This window comes from Suricata suricatta, chromosome 6 (assembly GCF_006229205.1).
Source record: "Suricata suricatta isolate VVHF042 chromosome 6, meerkat_22Aug2017_6uvM2_HiC, whole genome shotgun sequence".
In the NCBI taxonomy this organism is placed as follows: domain Eukaryota; kingdom Metazoa; phylum Chordata; class Mammalia; order Carnivora; family Herpestidae; genus Suricata; species Suricata suricatta.
Window position 1 is genome coordinate 29819009 of NC_043705.1, and position 14072 is coordinate 29833080.

General features: G+C 51.3%; 2 protein-coding genes across 5 annotated transcripts in view; one reads left to right on the forward strand and one right to left on the reverse strand.

Annotated features, from left to right (window-relative positions):
• Positions 1-5792, forward strand: part of SMIM33 (small integral membrane protein 33) — a 24020-nt gene extending 18228 nt beyond the window's left edge. Inside the window, exons 1-2 of one of the 4 annotated variants that reach the window (XM_029942029.1) lie at positions 3793-3869; positions 5190-5792. In XM_029942029.1, coding sequence (XP_029797889.1) covers positions 3861-3869; positions 5190-5579 — 399 coding nt within the window. In that variant the 5' untranslated portion in view covers positions 3793-3860 and the 3' untranslated portion in view covers positions 5580-5792. Of the gene's footprint in view, positions 1-3792; positions 3870-5081 lie in introns of those variants that run through there. The other 3 variants (XM_029942027.1, XM_029942028.1, XR_003909793.1) reach the window with 3 other exon arrangements.
• A 1534-nt stretch (positions 5793-7326) lies between these two features.
• Positions 7327-13399, reverse strand: TMEM173 (transmembrane protein 173). The gene is made up of 8 exons (XM_029942016.1): positions 13300-13399; positions 12942-13041; positions 12201-12427; positions 11892-12075; positions 11530-11638; positions 10395-10633; positions 9484-9670; positions 7327-8909 (listed from the first exon to the last, which is right to left on the reverse strand). Exons 3-8 carry the CDS (start codon positions 12425-12427, stop codon positions 8719-8721), a joined length of 1137 nt encoding a protein of 378 aa, XP_029797876.1. The 5' UTR covers positions 12942-13041; positions 13300-13399; the 3' UTR covers positions 7327-8718.
• Between the last annotated feature and the right edge of the window lie 673 nt (positions 13400-14072).

Sequence of the window (14072 nt, forward strand, 5' to 3'; positions counted from 1 at the left end):
CATAAGGGCGGTGCCCTCATCACTGGGATTATTGCTCTTATAAAAAAGACTGCTGAGAGCTAGCTTGCCTCTCTGAGCCATGTAGGGACGTATGTGAGGCTTCCCTCCCCATGATCAGTTTTAAATCATTTTCATTACTGGGGCACCTGGCTGGCTCAGTGAGTAGAGCATATGACTCTTGATCTTGGGGTTGTGAGTTTGAGCTCCACACTGGTGCAGTGATTACTTAAAATAAAATCCTGAGACAGCTGGGTGGCTCAGTCAGTTACACATCCAACTTTGGCTCAGGTCACCGTCTCATGGTGTGTGAGTTTGAGCCCAGAGTTAGGCTCTCTGCTGTCAGCATGGATCCTGCTTCGGTCCTCTGTCCCCTCCTCTCAGCCCCTCCCCCGCTATCTCTCTCAAAAATAGACATTAAAAAAAGAAAATCTTGGGGCGCCTGGGTGGCTCAGTCGGTTGAGCCTCCGACTTCGGCTCAGGTCAGATCTCACATTCGTGGGTTCAAGCCCGTGTCAGGCTCTGTGCTGACGGCTAGCTCAGAGCCTGGAGCTGCTTCCGGTTCTATGTCTCCTTCTCTCTCTGCCCCTCTCCCTCTCATGCTCTGTCTCTCTCTGTATCAAAAATAAATAAAACATTAAAAAAATTAAAAAAAAATCTTTTTAAAAATGAGGAAAAAAAAAATCTTAAGCACACACACACATTTTCATTACTTCACAGAGAAATCCCACACCCTTTTAGACTTGGAGCTTTTAATGAGAAGGCTGGAAATAGGATGCGGTTGAGATGGGTAGCTCCTCCTCTCAGTCTCCTTCCAGTGACCCAGAGCTTAAGATGAGCCCCAAAAGGCAGCCAACTCCCAGACCTCTCCTCTCATGGCCACCTCCTGCTGGCCTGCTCAGAACTTCCACTCAAGCCTCTCTCTGCTCCCGCTCCCTCGGTAGGCTCCTCACCACTGGCTTCCTTCAGGGAGGCCAGAGTGAGGAAGGACGGCATGCTCCTTGCTGTCCTTAAGTAGGTAGGGCCACTTCCACCTGTCCCAGGGAGCTGGAAAAGGGACCTGACCCCAGTGCACAGAACGGAGTGAGGGGCCTCCAGCCCAGAGGGGTAGTGGTGGAGGGGACCCCAGAATCTTTTCATCTGTGGTTCCAGTGCTCGAATATTGAAAGCCCAGGCTTTTCTTCTCTGAAATAAGAGCAGATTCCTGATATTTTATTTATTTTTTTAAATTTTTAAATGATTTTTTAAAATTTATTTTTGAGAGAGAGAGAGAGAGAGAGACAGTGTGAGCAGGGGAGGGTCAGTGAGAAAGGGAGACACAGAATCTGAAGAGGGGCCCCAGGCTCTGAGCTCTCAGCACAGAGCCCAACACAGGGCTTGAACCCACGAACCGCAGGAACATGACCTGAGCTGAAGCCAGATGCTCAACTGACTGAGCCACCCAGGTGCCCCAAATTCTTGGATCATTTTAGAACCTGAACCCATCCAAAAGACTCCATGAGAACAAAAAGACACTGAGGGAGTAAGTTACTGAACACTTGTCATGGCTGAGAAATGTGATCCCTATAGGTAAAGGCTGATCACTAACAAACCGAAAGGACTAAGAACAGGATGGGGGTGGAGGGATTTTTCCAGTTTCCAGTTTTATTCAGCGACCTTTGTCCAGCACCTGCTATGTAGTACCAGGCACTGTGATGGACTCTAGGACACAAACTGGAATGCCCTGATGGTGTTCAGAAGCTAGGAAGAAAATTGAGCCCCACATACCTGTAACATAAAACAAAGGGCGACAAATGTCGGGAGTGAGGGGAAAAAATGTACTGCTGTAGGACTTAATGAAAGGAAAGAAAGCTAGTTCAGTACACGGGAATGAAGAATATACTGCTGGCAGAGGTGATAGATACTTGAACGAAGCCATAAATTATGGCTAACGTTTAGATGGTGGGAATGGGCAAGGCAATCACAACAGCGAGCACAGAGATGGAAAAGTAAAAGAAGGCTGGGACAATAATCTAGACCCAGAAGTTCTACCCCCTTATCCTTTTGGAGGCTCTTTAGGAGACAAGTCCAAGAATGATGAGGGAGGGAAAAGGGAGGTGAGCCATCAGCAGGATCAGGAATTGGGCTTTTGGCCTCAGGGACTGGAGCCCAGGGGTGGTGTCTGTGAGAGCAGTGAGTTGGGTCTTGAGCAGGCAGGAAGCAAAGAGCAGTGCCTGAATCACAGGACTGTGGCAGAGTCCACATTCTCTCTGACTGGGGTCTAAGTGGACCAGTGTGCGACATCAGAGCTTTGGATGGCATCGGGATGGGTCACCATCCTAGCTGGCTTCAAGGCCAGCCAGACACTGGTCTCACTCAGTTGGCAGGTAAGGTCCACAGCCCACTGACCTGGGCTTAGGTGAGCTTGGAGAACCGAGTGGGGTCCCTGAATGTCAGAGTGTAGTACAGCTTGGCTGAGAGTCAAGGAATTAAGAGGCTACATCTTGCCTCCTGAGATCAAGCCACTGGGTGAGGAGAGTTCCCAGGGGTGTCCAGACTGGAATGGAGGAGGGGTACATGCACATCAAGGGACAGAATGGGGGATGATGGGTTTTGGCTCAGGTCACAGTCTTGCAGTTCAGGAGTTCAAGCACCACTGACAGCGTAAAGCTTGCTTGGAATTCTCTCTCTCTCCCTCTCTCTCTCTAACCTTCCCCTGCTCATGTTCTCTCAAAATAAATAAATAAACTAAAAAAAATTTTTAAGACTTTATTTTTAAGTAATCTCTACACCCAATGTGGGGCTCCAACTTACAACCCCAAGATCAAGAGTCACATGCTCTACTTAACTGAGCCAGCCAGGTGCCCCTGGTGGGCACTTTTTGTGACTTGAACACATTGAAGCACATACCTTTGCAAGTGAAATTACATTCAGACAAATGCAAAGAGACATATAGAATTCAGATTTATAAAAACCAAAGAACAAAAAATCCAAAGAGAAAAAATACCTTGCCCAGGAATGATTAACATCACATTCAACAAGATGGTTATCCATGGGGTAAGAAGGAGGGGAGAGGTTAAGGAGTGGGGCTTCTATTTTATTTGTAATATTTTTGTTTAAAAAAATTTTTGAGGGTTGCCTTGGTGGTTCAGTCAGTTAAGCATCCAACTTCAGCTCAGGTCATGATCTCACCGCTTGTGGGTTCAAGCCCTGCATTGGGCTCTGTGCTGACAGCTCAGAACCTGGAGCCCACTTTGGATTCTGTCTCTCTCTCTCTCTCTCTCTCTTTCTCTCTCTCTCTCTTTCCCTGCCCCTCCCCCACTTGTGCTCTGTCTGTCTCTCAAGAAGAAATAAACATTAAAAAAATTTTTTTTTTACTTTTTTGAAATAAATGTAACAGACTATTGAGGTGGACAGATCTGGTGGCTGGGCCAAAGAGATTTAGTATATAATAGTCTACAATTTCCAGTGTGTTTGAGATACTGCATTTTTTAAAAAATCAAAAACAGTGACTTCAGGAAATTAGTTGTGGTGGGGAGTCAGCATGTCATGGTGGAGGGTGGGGAGGGGTGGGGGTGCTGGCAAGGTGTCCGGGATCTGGTGGTGGAGGAGTAGACAGGCAGACCCAGGCTCCTAAAGCTGGCAGGGGGCATGAAGGGAAGTGGCAAGATCAAGGTCTTATTACAGTTCAGGGCCGGAACAAGAGAGTCCTAATATTCACGAAAGTGAAAGCGCGGGAGAGACATTGAGGGTGTGTGTGCAGAGGGTGTGTGCCCGGTAAACCCCATAGACGTGGCAGCTCCGGGTAGGGGCCAGGCTGGGGCAGCAGGATCTTCTTTGTCCCGCTGGCCGCCCGTCCCCAGGGAGCTTTCACCAGGCGGACAATGCACCAGGTAGACTCTCGGCTCGCCCCGCTCCTGCGAGGCTGTCTGACTCCCTGCAGGGGCTCCAAGCCTTTGACCAACCTAAGCTTCCCTTCCCCTCCCCCACCTGCCCTGAGAGCTCCGGACTTTTAATTGGGGGTGGATATTGGGCTTTCTACATGCAAAGGGACAGTGTTTGGGATGGGGTGGGGGTAGATGGTGACTGGGAAACTGAAGGGAAGGTGTTCTGGATAGCCTTTCCTGGACCAAAACTGCCTTTCCTTGGGGAGGGCCAGGCTGATGACTCAGGTTTAGGTGGGGGGCTCACCCCCAGAGGGTCTGCCCCTGATGGTCCAGCTGGGGAATGGGGGGCTAGGGAGAAAAGGTTTCTTGAGCCTGTGGTGACCTAATCAGCCAGCTCTGGTGTTTATAGTTTGGAGGGTTGCTACCTTCATGGCAATCCATCCCACCCTTACTCAACAGTTAGCAGAGTGGAGACCGACGGACATGACCCCCAGCTTCTGGCTGGGATCCCGAAAGAGGTAGAGGCTGGCATGGATTGTATTCTCCTCAATCCGTCCTGGACAGAGCCAGGAATCCACACTGGGCACCCCCTCCCCAACAGGTCCAGATCCTGAGACCCACCCAAGAGGATCATACATTATGGGTTGAGGGTTCCTGCCTGATTTTCCTTTCACCCTCCCCCAGAGTACCACCCCTCCGCCTTCCGTGTGAGTTGAGGGTGGCGGGAACCTGAGATGCTTGACGTATTGACTCTCTTTCCCCAGGGCTTGGAGAAACAGCTGCTCACTGCCCACTGGCCAGGATGTGGGACAAGCAGCCCCTGCTGTGCTCAGATTCCTGACTTAGGACATATTATCTATTTAGGAATTTTACTGGAGGCCTAGAAAGAGAGGGCATTGTGAGGGGACAGACTCAGTGGGCAGAGCTCTATATCCCAGACTGTAATGAAGACCATCTCCAGACCTTTTTGAACAACTTTGTCTCCCCATCTCTGTTTCTTTTTTCTCTATCTCTGTCTCTCTGTTATTTCATTCCTATCCCTTTCTTTATCTCTCTCCTTCTCTTTGTTTTTCTCCTTCTCTCTGTATCCTGCCCCCCCATATCTGTCGTTTTTTTTTCTCTCTCTTTCTTTGTGTGTGTTTATCTGTATGTTTCTCTTTCTCTGCACGTCTTCACTCTATCTCTCTCTTTGTCTCTGTTCCTCTCTGTCTCCCTAAGGCTCTCTGTCTCTCTCAGTTCCCTCCAGGTGTCTGTCTCTCTCTAACTTGCCCTTTTCCTGTGTGTACATGCCTGTGTCACCGTCTCTCTCTGCCACTCCCCTACCAGGCTGGCCACCATCCCTGGCCTTCTCCAGCTGTGAACGGGTCAGCAGGGCAGGAGCCCCAGAGGCAGCTCCCAGAGGTGCTGAGTGAGGCCTGGGAACCACCTCGAGGAGATGGGCTGCCGCTGCTCACCATCATCGTTGCTGCCTTCGTCCTGCTGGCAGTCTGCATCGTGGTGGCAGTCCACTTTGGGCCACGACTACATCATGGCCATGCCACCCTCCCCACAGAGCCACCAGCCCCCAAGCCAGAGGGTGGCATCTACCTCATCCACTGGAGAGTGCTGGACCCCTGGGACAGTCATGAAGATGCTCAGCAGGAACCTCCTGTCCCTGGCACCTACCCTGTGCCAGCTGGGCCTAGGCTCAGTGTTGATGAAGTCACATATCTGTAGGAGGAAGACTTTGAAAAGCTGGACTGAGCTGGCTAAGAACAAGCAACTGGACAGAGAATTAGGGCAAAAGCAAATTGGGGCCAGGGCATCAGAGCTTTGGAAGGTCACACATGGAGTCAGCTGGCGCTGCTCTCCCTGCAAAATATTTATAGAAAAAGCCCTGATGTGGACAGGAGAAATAAAAGAAACTTGAGGGCTTTGCCTGGAAACATGCTACTGTGAGCATTCCCAGTGCCAAAGGCCACCTTTACAAAGTTACTCCCTCCTTTTCAAGGACCATCAGATCCCTGACCAACTCCTCACTCCCTCCTCTCATCCCTAATTTCCTTTGCTTTTGGTGTTAATGTGAGTCCAGGTTGAAAGATTCCACCACCCACTTCACCCCTGTGCAGGATATCAGAGCGTGCCTGGAGAGGTCCCACCCCCAAAACCCCCAGGCTGTGGGAGGGCCAGCCATGGAGAGTGAAGGCAAAGAACCCAGGGGTCTGCCTTCCCTGGGACTCAGGAAGAGAAGGAAAATCTGCTGCCCTTCACTGAGAGACATCCCTTTGGCTGTTTGTATCTAGGCCTTGTCAGCAACAAGGCACCAATTCTAGCCCCTCAGATTGCTTTTGAATGCCCTCCACTGTGTTGGGGGCAAAACTGTCTTGCCTTCCCTCGATGGGATGGGGGGATTTGGGAGATTCTCATTCCCTCCCCTATTCTGTATGTATAGGCCTATTGGAACCAGCCTGAAACCTATCCCAGGACCTATCCCAAATCCAGAACCTTCCAGCTGGTGGGAAAACAGGAAAGGAAAAGGAGCTTTGTGGACCTTGTCTAAAGGAAGGAAGGAGTAAGGAGAGAATTTGCAGGGGGTGGGGTGGGCATGAGGGTTGGTAAGAGGCAGTAAGACAGAGCTGAGCCTCCTGGTGGCTCTCTGGAAAGACATCCTTGCCCTGACCCTCCGACTCTCACTCAAGTGCCATCAAGGATATGCAGACAGGCATTTATGGAGGGACCTCTGGGTATTTTACCTCGGGGAACACTTGAGGACAACGGACCAACATTGGGTACTGCCCTTGGTGAGACCCTAGCACAGTCAGGAAGGCTAGGAAATAACAGAAGACCAAGAGGAACAGAGGTGGAAATTGTAATGTATACAAGACTGGCTTGCCTCCTTCGGGACTGGTGAGAGGCAACTATAATGTTAACAGCCGCTGCTTCTTGAAGTCCAGCTCTATACTGAGTACCAGCCAACCCATGGATCTTACACTGTTCCCTGCTCACCTTGAGAGGAAGACCACTGTTATCCCCATTTTATAGCTGGGGATATCAAGGTACTAAGTGGTGAAGGCAGGATTTGGTCCTGAGCTGCCCGACTCCCCCGCCTAAGCATCAAGTTGGGGGCTGGATGGGTGGGGGAAGGTCGTATTGGAAAGGTCATTGTTTCTGCCCTGGTTTCTAGTATAGGAGTGACCGATATAATGCTGGAGGATCCTCACATCTTGGGGACAGAATGGCTGGGACAGCTGTGAGGAAGAGGAGATTGTGCCCCCCTTTACTCCCTTGGCTCTGTCATCCTTGGGGGCAGTTGGTTCCTTCTGGCAAATGTGTGTCTGTGTATGGAGCCTTTCTCCACAGAGATGACATACAAAGAAACTCATATTGAGTGTTTGTGATAAAAACAGAAGTGAGGGGCGCCTGGCTGGCTCAGTCAGTAGAGCGTCTGATTCTTGATCCCAGGATCATGAGTTCAAGTCCCATATTGGGTGTAGAGATTAATTTAAAAAATTAACAACAACAACAACAACAAAAAACAGAGGTGGGAGGTAGGGAACAAGTCCTGAGTAGAACAGATGGAACTGGTAGAAATGGGCTGCCTGCCTTCCCAGATAGGGGCAATTTTGCCACTACAGTGTTTTGTTGCAATGGCTCAGTTCTAGCAGTGATGGCATAAGATACAGCAGGTGCTTGGCTGTGTTGTCCAAGGTCCCTCAGAGTGTATCCCGTCTCCTCACACAAACGTTTTTCTCCCCCCACCCTTATTCCTTGTCAGGCTCTATCATCTGGGGACATTCATTCAGTGCTCCCTACTCCTTCAAGCAGCCCCTTGCCCAGGATACAGCTGTGTACCCCTCATGGCATTTGCACACCTGCGCAGGCTGCTCTGTATTCCCCAAGCCCCCTCCCACTAGAGTCAAGGGCCCTTCTGAAAGGGTAGGCAGATGTCATGGGGTGAACTACCTTCCATGCCCTCAGCCTGAGCGCTGGGCTCCATTCACAGTGAAAGGATACCTACCACCCTGTCCTAAAATAAGGAGGGGTATAAGGAAGTATGTCTATGCAAATGGATTTGGACATTTCAGATAATAAATGCCAATCGCTTATATCAGAGTCCAGCCAGAGAAAGATGGCATGCTCAAATAAGTAATCTGAGGAGTGTTTAAAAGGGGAGCTGTTCAGAAAGGGCGGGTATAAGGAAGCCTCAAGGGACATTAGCAGGAAACCAGGGCCACTGCTAGGCTTGAGCAGCATTGGGAAGGGGCAGGTAATGGTACTTGGGGATAGATAAGGTTACTGAGAGCATGAGCAGAGCCATGACTTTACATCAGAGATGCATAGGACCCACAGTGATCCTGATACTGCAGGGGATCTGGGGGAGTAACTACCCCAATCTCACCCTCCTCCTTCCCTCTCTTCTCCTACTGGGGCTCTTCATGGACTGAGCATGACCAGAATCCAGAGAGCAAGGGAGCCTGGTGATGCCATCCCAGGGCAGAGGAGGCAGAGAGGGGTAGAGAGACAGTCCAGAACGTCCAATGGAAGACACCTGATGTGCCCCTTAAATTTACCTGGCACATAGAGTTTACAGAAAAGTTCCAGAGAGTTATAGTCCTCACAACCCTGTGAGGTAGGTGGGGCAATGATTATAATCCTGTTTCATAGATAAGCACACTGAGGTTCAGAAAGGTAAAATAATTTGCCCAAAGTCCTAGGATTCATCTTGAGATGTTAAGTTCAGGGACTGTCTCTGAGAGGGCCCTTGTGGGAGGAAATGGTTCTCCTGGGCATTCAGCTGCTGAAGAAAGCCCTTCAACCTGAACTCTTGGGAATCCAAGAGGGAGCATTGGGAGCTCAGGCCAGGTAACCCTGGGCTTCAGAAGACATCCGTGCGGAGTGGGAGAGGCTGTTCCATACCACTGATGAGGAGATTGGGCTCTTGGGACAGCGTGGAGGGATTGTGTACCATCGAGGTCCCCACGCTGCTCATAGTGACCTCCCTGTCCTCCTGCCGCAGGTGCCGGAGAATCTCCTGTGACAGGGAGAAGCTGCTTCCCTCTGTGGGTTCTGGAATAGGGATGGGGAAGGCATGGTGAGCACCTCATATATTCTCACTTTAACATACCCTGAGGACTTGCTGAGCAGATCTTCCAACCCTCCCTCTTCCATACATCCCTGCAGCCCCCCTCTCCCCTAGCCTCTGGGGTTAGAGTTTCGTGGAATTCTAGAACTAGAAGTGGTTTTGGAGATAACAGAATTCCACCTTCTCAGTTTTCAAGATGTTGCTCAGAGAGGGCAGAGACCTGCCAAAGTCACACAGTGAGGCAGTGGCAGAGCTGAGGCTGTGGCCCCGATCTCTTGGTTCCCGACCTGGGGCTCTTCTGCTTTTTGTAGCACCCCTAAATGAAGTGAGGGGCCCCTCTAACCCATCTCTTCCCGCTCCACCCAGGCCCCATAGCCGAACACCTCAGAAAGCAGTTGAGTGCCCAAAGTGGAGAGGTAGGACCTCTCCCAGGGAGGAAGGAACAGGGCTTGAATGCCTTGACCACTTGGGAAGGCCTAAGGCCTGGTGCTGCCATATCTACTTCCAACACCTGGGGACGCCTGCCTCTTCGGGCCCTGTGACCTGTCAACCCCTCACCCTGGTAGACAATGAGGCGACAGTTGTTCTGACACTCGGGGGCATCTGCCAGGATGTCTTCAAGTGTTCGGCAGAAGAGCTTGGCCTGTTCAAGCCGATCCTCCCGGCTAAAGCCAGCCCGGCCATCCTGTGACATGGCGAAAAGGGTCTGCAAGGGGGTGGCATACTCCAGCACACAGAAGCCTGCCTGGAGGAGGTGAGAGGAAGACAAGAGTCAATCAGGGCCCGACAGACTCTGACCCTGGTGCCACTGCTGAGGCCCCCCTCCTTCAGCTTGTAGAGATGGAGCGCTGGGAGGTGGCTACCCTGATGGGATCTATACTGTCTGGTGGCCTTTGCTCCTAAAATCAGGACCAGGACTTTGCTAAATTTGTCCTTCACAGATCCTCCCACTCAGACCCCAGGGCAAGTCCCACCGAGTCACCTGCTGTCTGTCAACTGCTCCAGCTGGAAATCGAATCTAGGGGCTGGGCTCTGCGGTTCAATCTGGTCTGGGTTTCCCCCGATCTATGTGAAGTCTTTCAGACATTCTCACAGCTTCACCTAGGACAGCTTTATGGACAAGTGCCTGGTATACTCAGGTTGAAATCGTCCACTGTCTTGCTAGTTCTCGGAGTCTTGGTTTCCTCCTCTGTAAAGTAGGAGTCCTAACCACCTTACCCCACAAGGTGGCAGTGAGAGTTAAACGAGGTAGTCAGGTAAGTAGCATCTGGTATGCAGTAAGTGCTAAATAAGGACTACTTATCTTTATCATCATTCAGAGCTGAATCTTGCCCAGCCCTGGAACCAGTTGGAGAAATTAAAGCTCAGAGAAGGGCAGTGAATTTTTATCAGTGGTTGGCCAGGGGTCAGAATTCTGGTGCTCTGGGCCTGACTCCTCCTGAGCGGCACCCGCCTCACTGCACGCTCACCTGTTGCCCATTTTCCAGAAGCTCATAGACACTGTTGGTGTAAACCCGGTCCTTGATGCCAGCACGGTCGGCACTTTGCTGGGGCAGCTTACACAGGAAGCGAATGTTGGGGTCGGCCACACTCAGGTCATCAGGCACCCCGCAGTCCAACGGGAAGAGGATGTATAGCCGATGGCTCCCTGTGCCCCGTAGCGTGTTGTTGTGCAGCTGGTTGCATGTCCGTATCCGGGCCGGGAGCCCTGGGATGGAAAGGCCCAAAGACTCCTTCCTACCCACCCTGTCTCCCAGCTGACCCACAACAGAGACCAGGTCACTGGTCCCCTCAGTGTGTGGGTGTAAAAGAACCAAGGGTCAGGTTGATTACACTGTGCAGGAACCAGGAGGGGCATTCAGGAACCCTCTCCTCCTCTCCCTCCTCCCCCACTACCTCTCTCTCCCCTCACTTGTCCTTTGTCCAGATTTCTGGGCCCGCCCCACTCCTTTCCACCACAGCTTTTAGGGCTCTGAGAGGCAGGAAGAGTGCTGGGAGGTGACATTCCCAGCATTCCCAGGTGCACGGAGTCTGGCCTCTAACTCCAGATGTGTTTCCTAGCAGAAGCCCTGGTGACAAGAGCAGACAGTAGTGGGATACAGGAGAATCGTGGCCTTGGCCAGGAAGTCAGAAGAAATGAGACATGATATATGGGCTCACAGTGGAGTAGTCAAGCATCCAGGCTCTGGACAGACCTGGGTTCAAATCTTGTCTCCTCCTCTTACTAAGACATGTGACTTTGGAGAAGTCTCTTCACCTTACAGAACCACAATTTCTGTATATCTAGAACAGGGATGATGGTTATTCCTTGCCTACAGCATATGAATTAAAAGACAAAATGCACATGAAGGGCATGCAGGAAATATTCATTGGAAGAATTCATGGTTAATGTGGGAGACGTCACTTAGTGGCTCTAAGTGCCATACTTCTCCCTGCAAACCAGGCATAATAACATCCTTCATCCCAGAATTGCTCTGGGAATCAAGTGATTTGTTAGGAATAAAAAGTCTTTGAAAAATACAGCAAGTTCTAGAAATGCAAGAGGTTTTATGTCTTATTATATGTCTTGGAGACCTAGAGATAGGGGCATAGAGAATGGCTCACCTGGCAGGATCAGCCTCAGGTACCCAATGTAATATGACCATGCCAGCCCATGGGCCACGTTGAAATTCCTTTTTTCACAGACTGCAGAGACCTCAGCTGGGGCTAGGCCCTGTAGACAGCAGGATGGGGTGAGAGGGCCTCCATGAAGGACAACTGGAGCCCTCCTCCCCAAGAAAATTTCCCCACCTGCTGCCAACTTGCTTCCTTCTCTGCCATTGGGGGACCCACCATTGCAGGACATTATGGGCTCTATGCTAATGAGCAACCTCCAAACAAGTCCCACTCCCAGTGCTGAGCTCAGAGTAGGTCACACTAGCTGCAGCCTCCCCTGGCTACACCCTCCACTTCCCTCTGTGTCTTACCTGGAGGTCCAGGAGGATGTTCAGTGCCTGTGAGAGGCCCAGGAGGGTAAGCATCCAAGCGGAGGGCAGGTCAGCTGTGTTGGGGAGGGTGCCGTAGAAATAACAGGAGAGCAGCAGCAGAGCCCCACTGCGAACAGGGCAGCCCACGCAAGCCCACATCGCCCTCCAGTAGCTGCCCTGGTACCTGCAGGTGACAGTAAGCCTCAGGCTCTAGCTCAGCTCAGCCAGAGAGATCCAAGGAGTGGCAGGGGCAGGGGTCAATGGATTGAGACATGTTGGGTGTCCAGTCACTATGGGTAATAAAGTCACCTGGTGTGGAGGTGACACAGCTCCTCAGTCAGACGGCAGACCCTGGTGAACAGCAGTCCCAGCTGCAGGGAGGCCAGATGGAGCACCAGGCACTGGAGGGTGAGGTCTGGTGGCCCCCCCAGCCTCCAAAGGGCTGCCAGGCAGACAACCAACAGGACCAAAGCCGTCTTCTGGGCCCTCATGCCCCTGGGCTGTGGGATGGATGGGTGCAGGCTAGCGCGGGGCATCTGTGGGCACAAAGAAATCCACTGTTGTTACCCTCTCACTCCCCTACCACTTCAGAATGGCTCACTTTCTCCCTGGTGCCCAGCCAGAGCTAGAGGCTGCTCTTGGAGATGCCTCTAGGGGACAGGCTGGACATACAACATCTCAGAGCTCCAGTCCAGGAAAGACTTCTTGAAAACAGAGCAGGGTGACAAGTGTGTATGCACACACACACACACACACACACACACACACACACACACCGTACCCAACTCCAGGGACACCACAGGTGTAGTGAAGAAGAAAGCAGTGACTGTTCCAGACCCAGAACTGAAAGTGTCCTGTGAGGTGCCACCCACCAAGGTTGGGGACCTGGACTTCCCTCTTTCCAAAATCCACCCCAGAGAAGATCTTAGCAAAGGTGACACCGCAGTACAAGGGGTGCAGGCAGGGCAGCCAGAAGGCTGCCACCCTGCTCTGGCTGTCTGGGGACCTCGGCCTTGAAGCCCTTGCTCCACTGCTCCTGATCCTACGTACCTTCGATCTCCGAAACTGTGGGTTGTTTCTGGAAGCTGACAGGGAAAGAAGGCCCCGTGTAATGGCTCCCAGCGACAAAGGCAGCCTCTCTGGGTACAGCCTGAAAATGAAACATTAAAAAACAATCATAACTTTTTCCACAGCGACCCAGCCCTGGCATCTTGCCAGACCACAACTTAGGGGAGGAGGGTATTTCCAGCTCCCCAGGGAGGGAGGGAGGGCCCCAATAACTCATGCCCCAGTCTTGGCACAGGAAGGCAAGCTTGAAAAGGCCCTCATTTCATTGCCTTTTGCTATCCCTGAACTGAAGGTGTGCAGAACCCCCCTTACAGTCCTCCACGTCCACAACCCTGATCACCTTATGCCCTCATGATCATAGGACTTCACACGACCAGACAGACACAGACACACTACACCCTGCCTGTTTTATTGATTTTTAGATGTAGATCCTCTTTTTCTGAAGACTGTGATATCAGGAAGGAGGCGGGGATAATGAACTGCTATTTCCTGTAACAACAGCCTTTCTTCTGAGTAAAGGACTTTAAGGCGGGAGAAATCCCTGGGGGCGGGGGTTAGGTTTTGGCTCTCCACAGGAAGCAGCCACGCCTGTGACTTCTCCGAGAGAACCCTTTCCAGCCCAAAAAGCAGTCATGTGGAACCTCATCGATATCATCCTCATAACTGTTCACCACACTCCAGATATTATGCTAAGTGTTACATGTATTATTTTACTGAATCAATGGAGCCACCCTGTCAGGACAGGACTATTCCCCATTTTACACATAAATAATCTGAGGCTCAATGTGGCGAACTGCTTGCTCTGCACCTTGATTTCATGGGAAGGGGTAGAAGACTGATCAGGACCAAGTCTCACGTTTACAGTTTCCCCTCAGGTGGCGGGCAGTGTCTCAGGGCTGCTGTCTGGTAAACTGGTAAGCTGATTTGATTTGAGGATGGGGCAGACCTAAAAAGTGGGACTAGGGGGCACCCACAGAGCATCAGCAATGCATTCCTGCCCAGGTCAGAGAGTCTGCGCCTGGACCCTTCCCCACATCGCAGACAGAAACAAGATGACACACCACATTCATACATGACACTAGCCTCCTAGGCTACCTAGAAACTTTGTGAAAA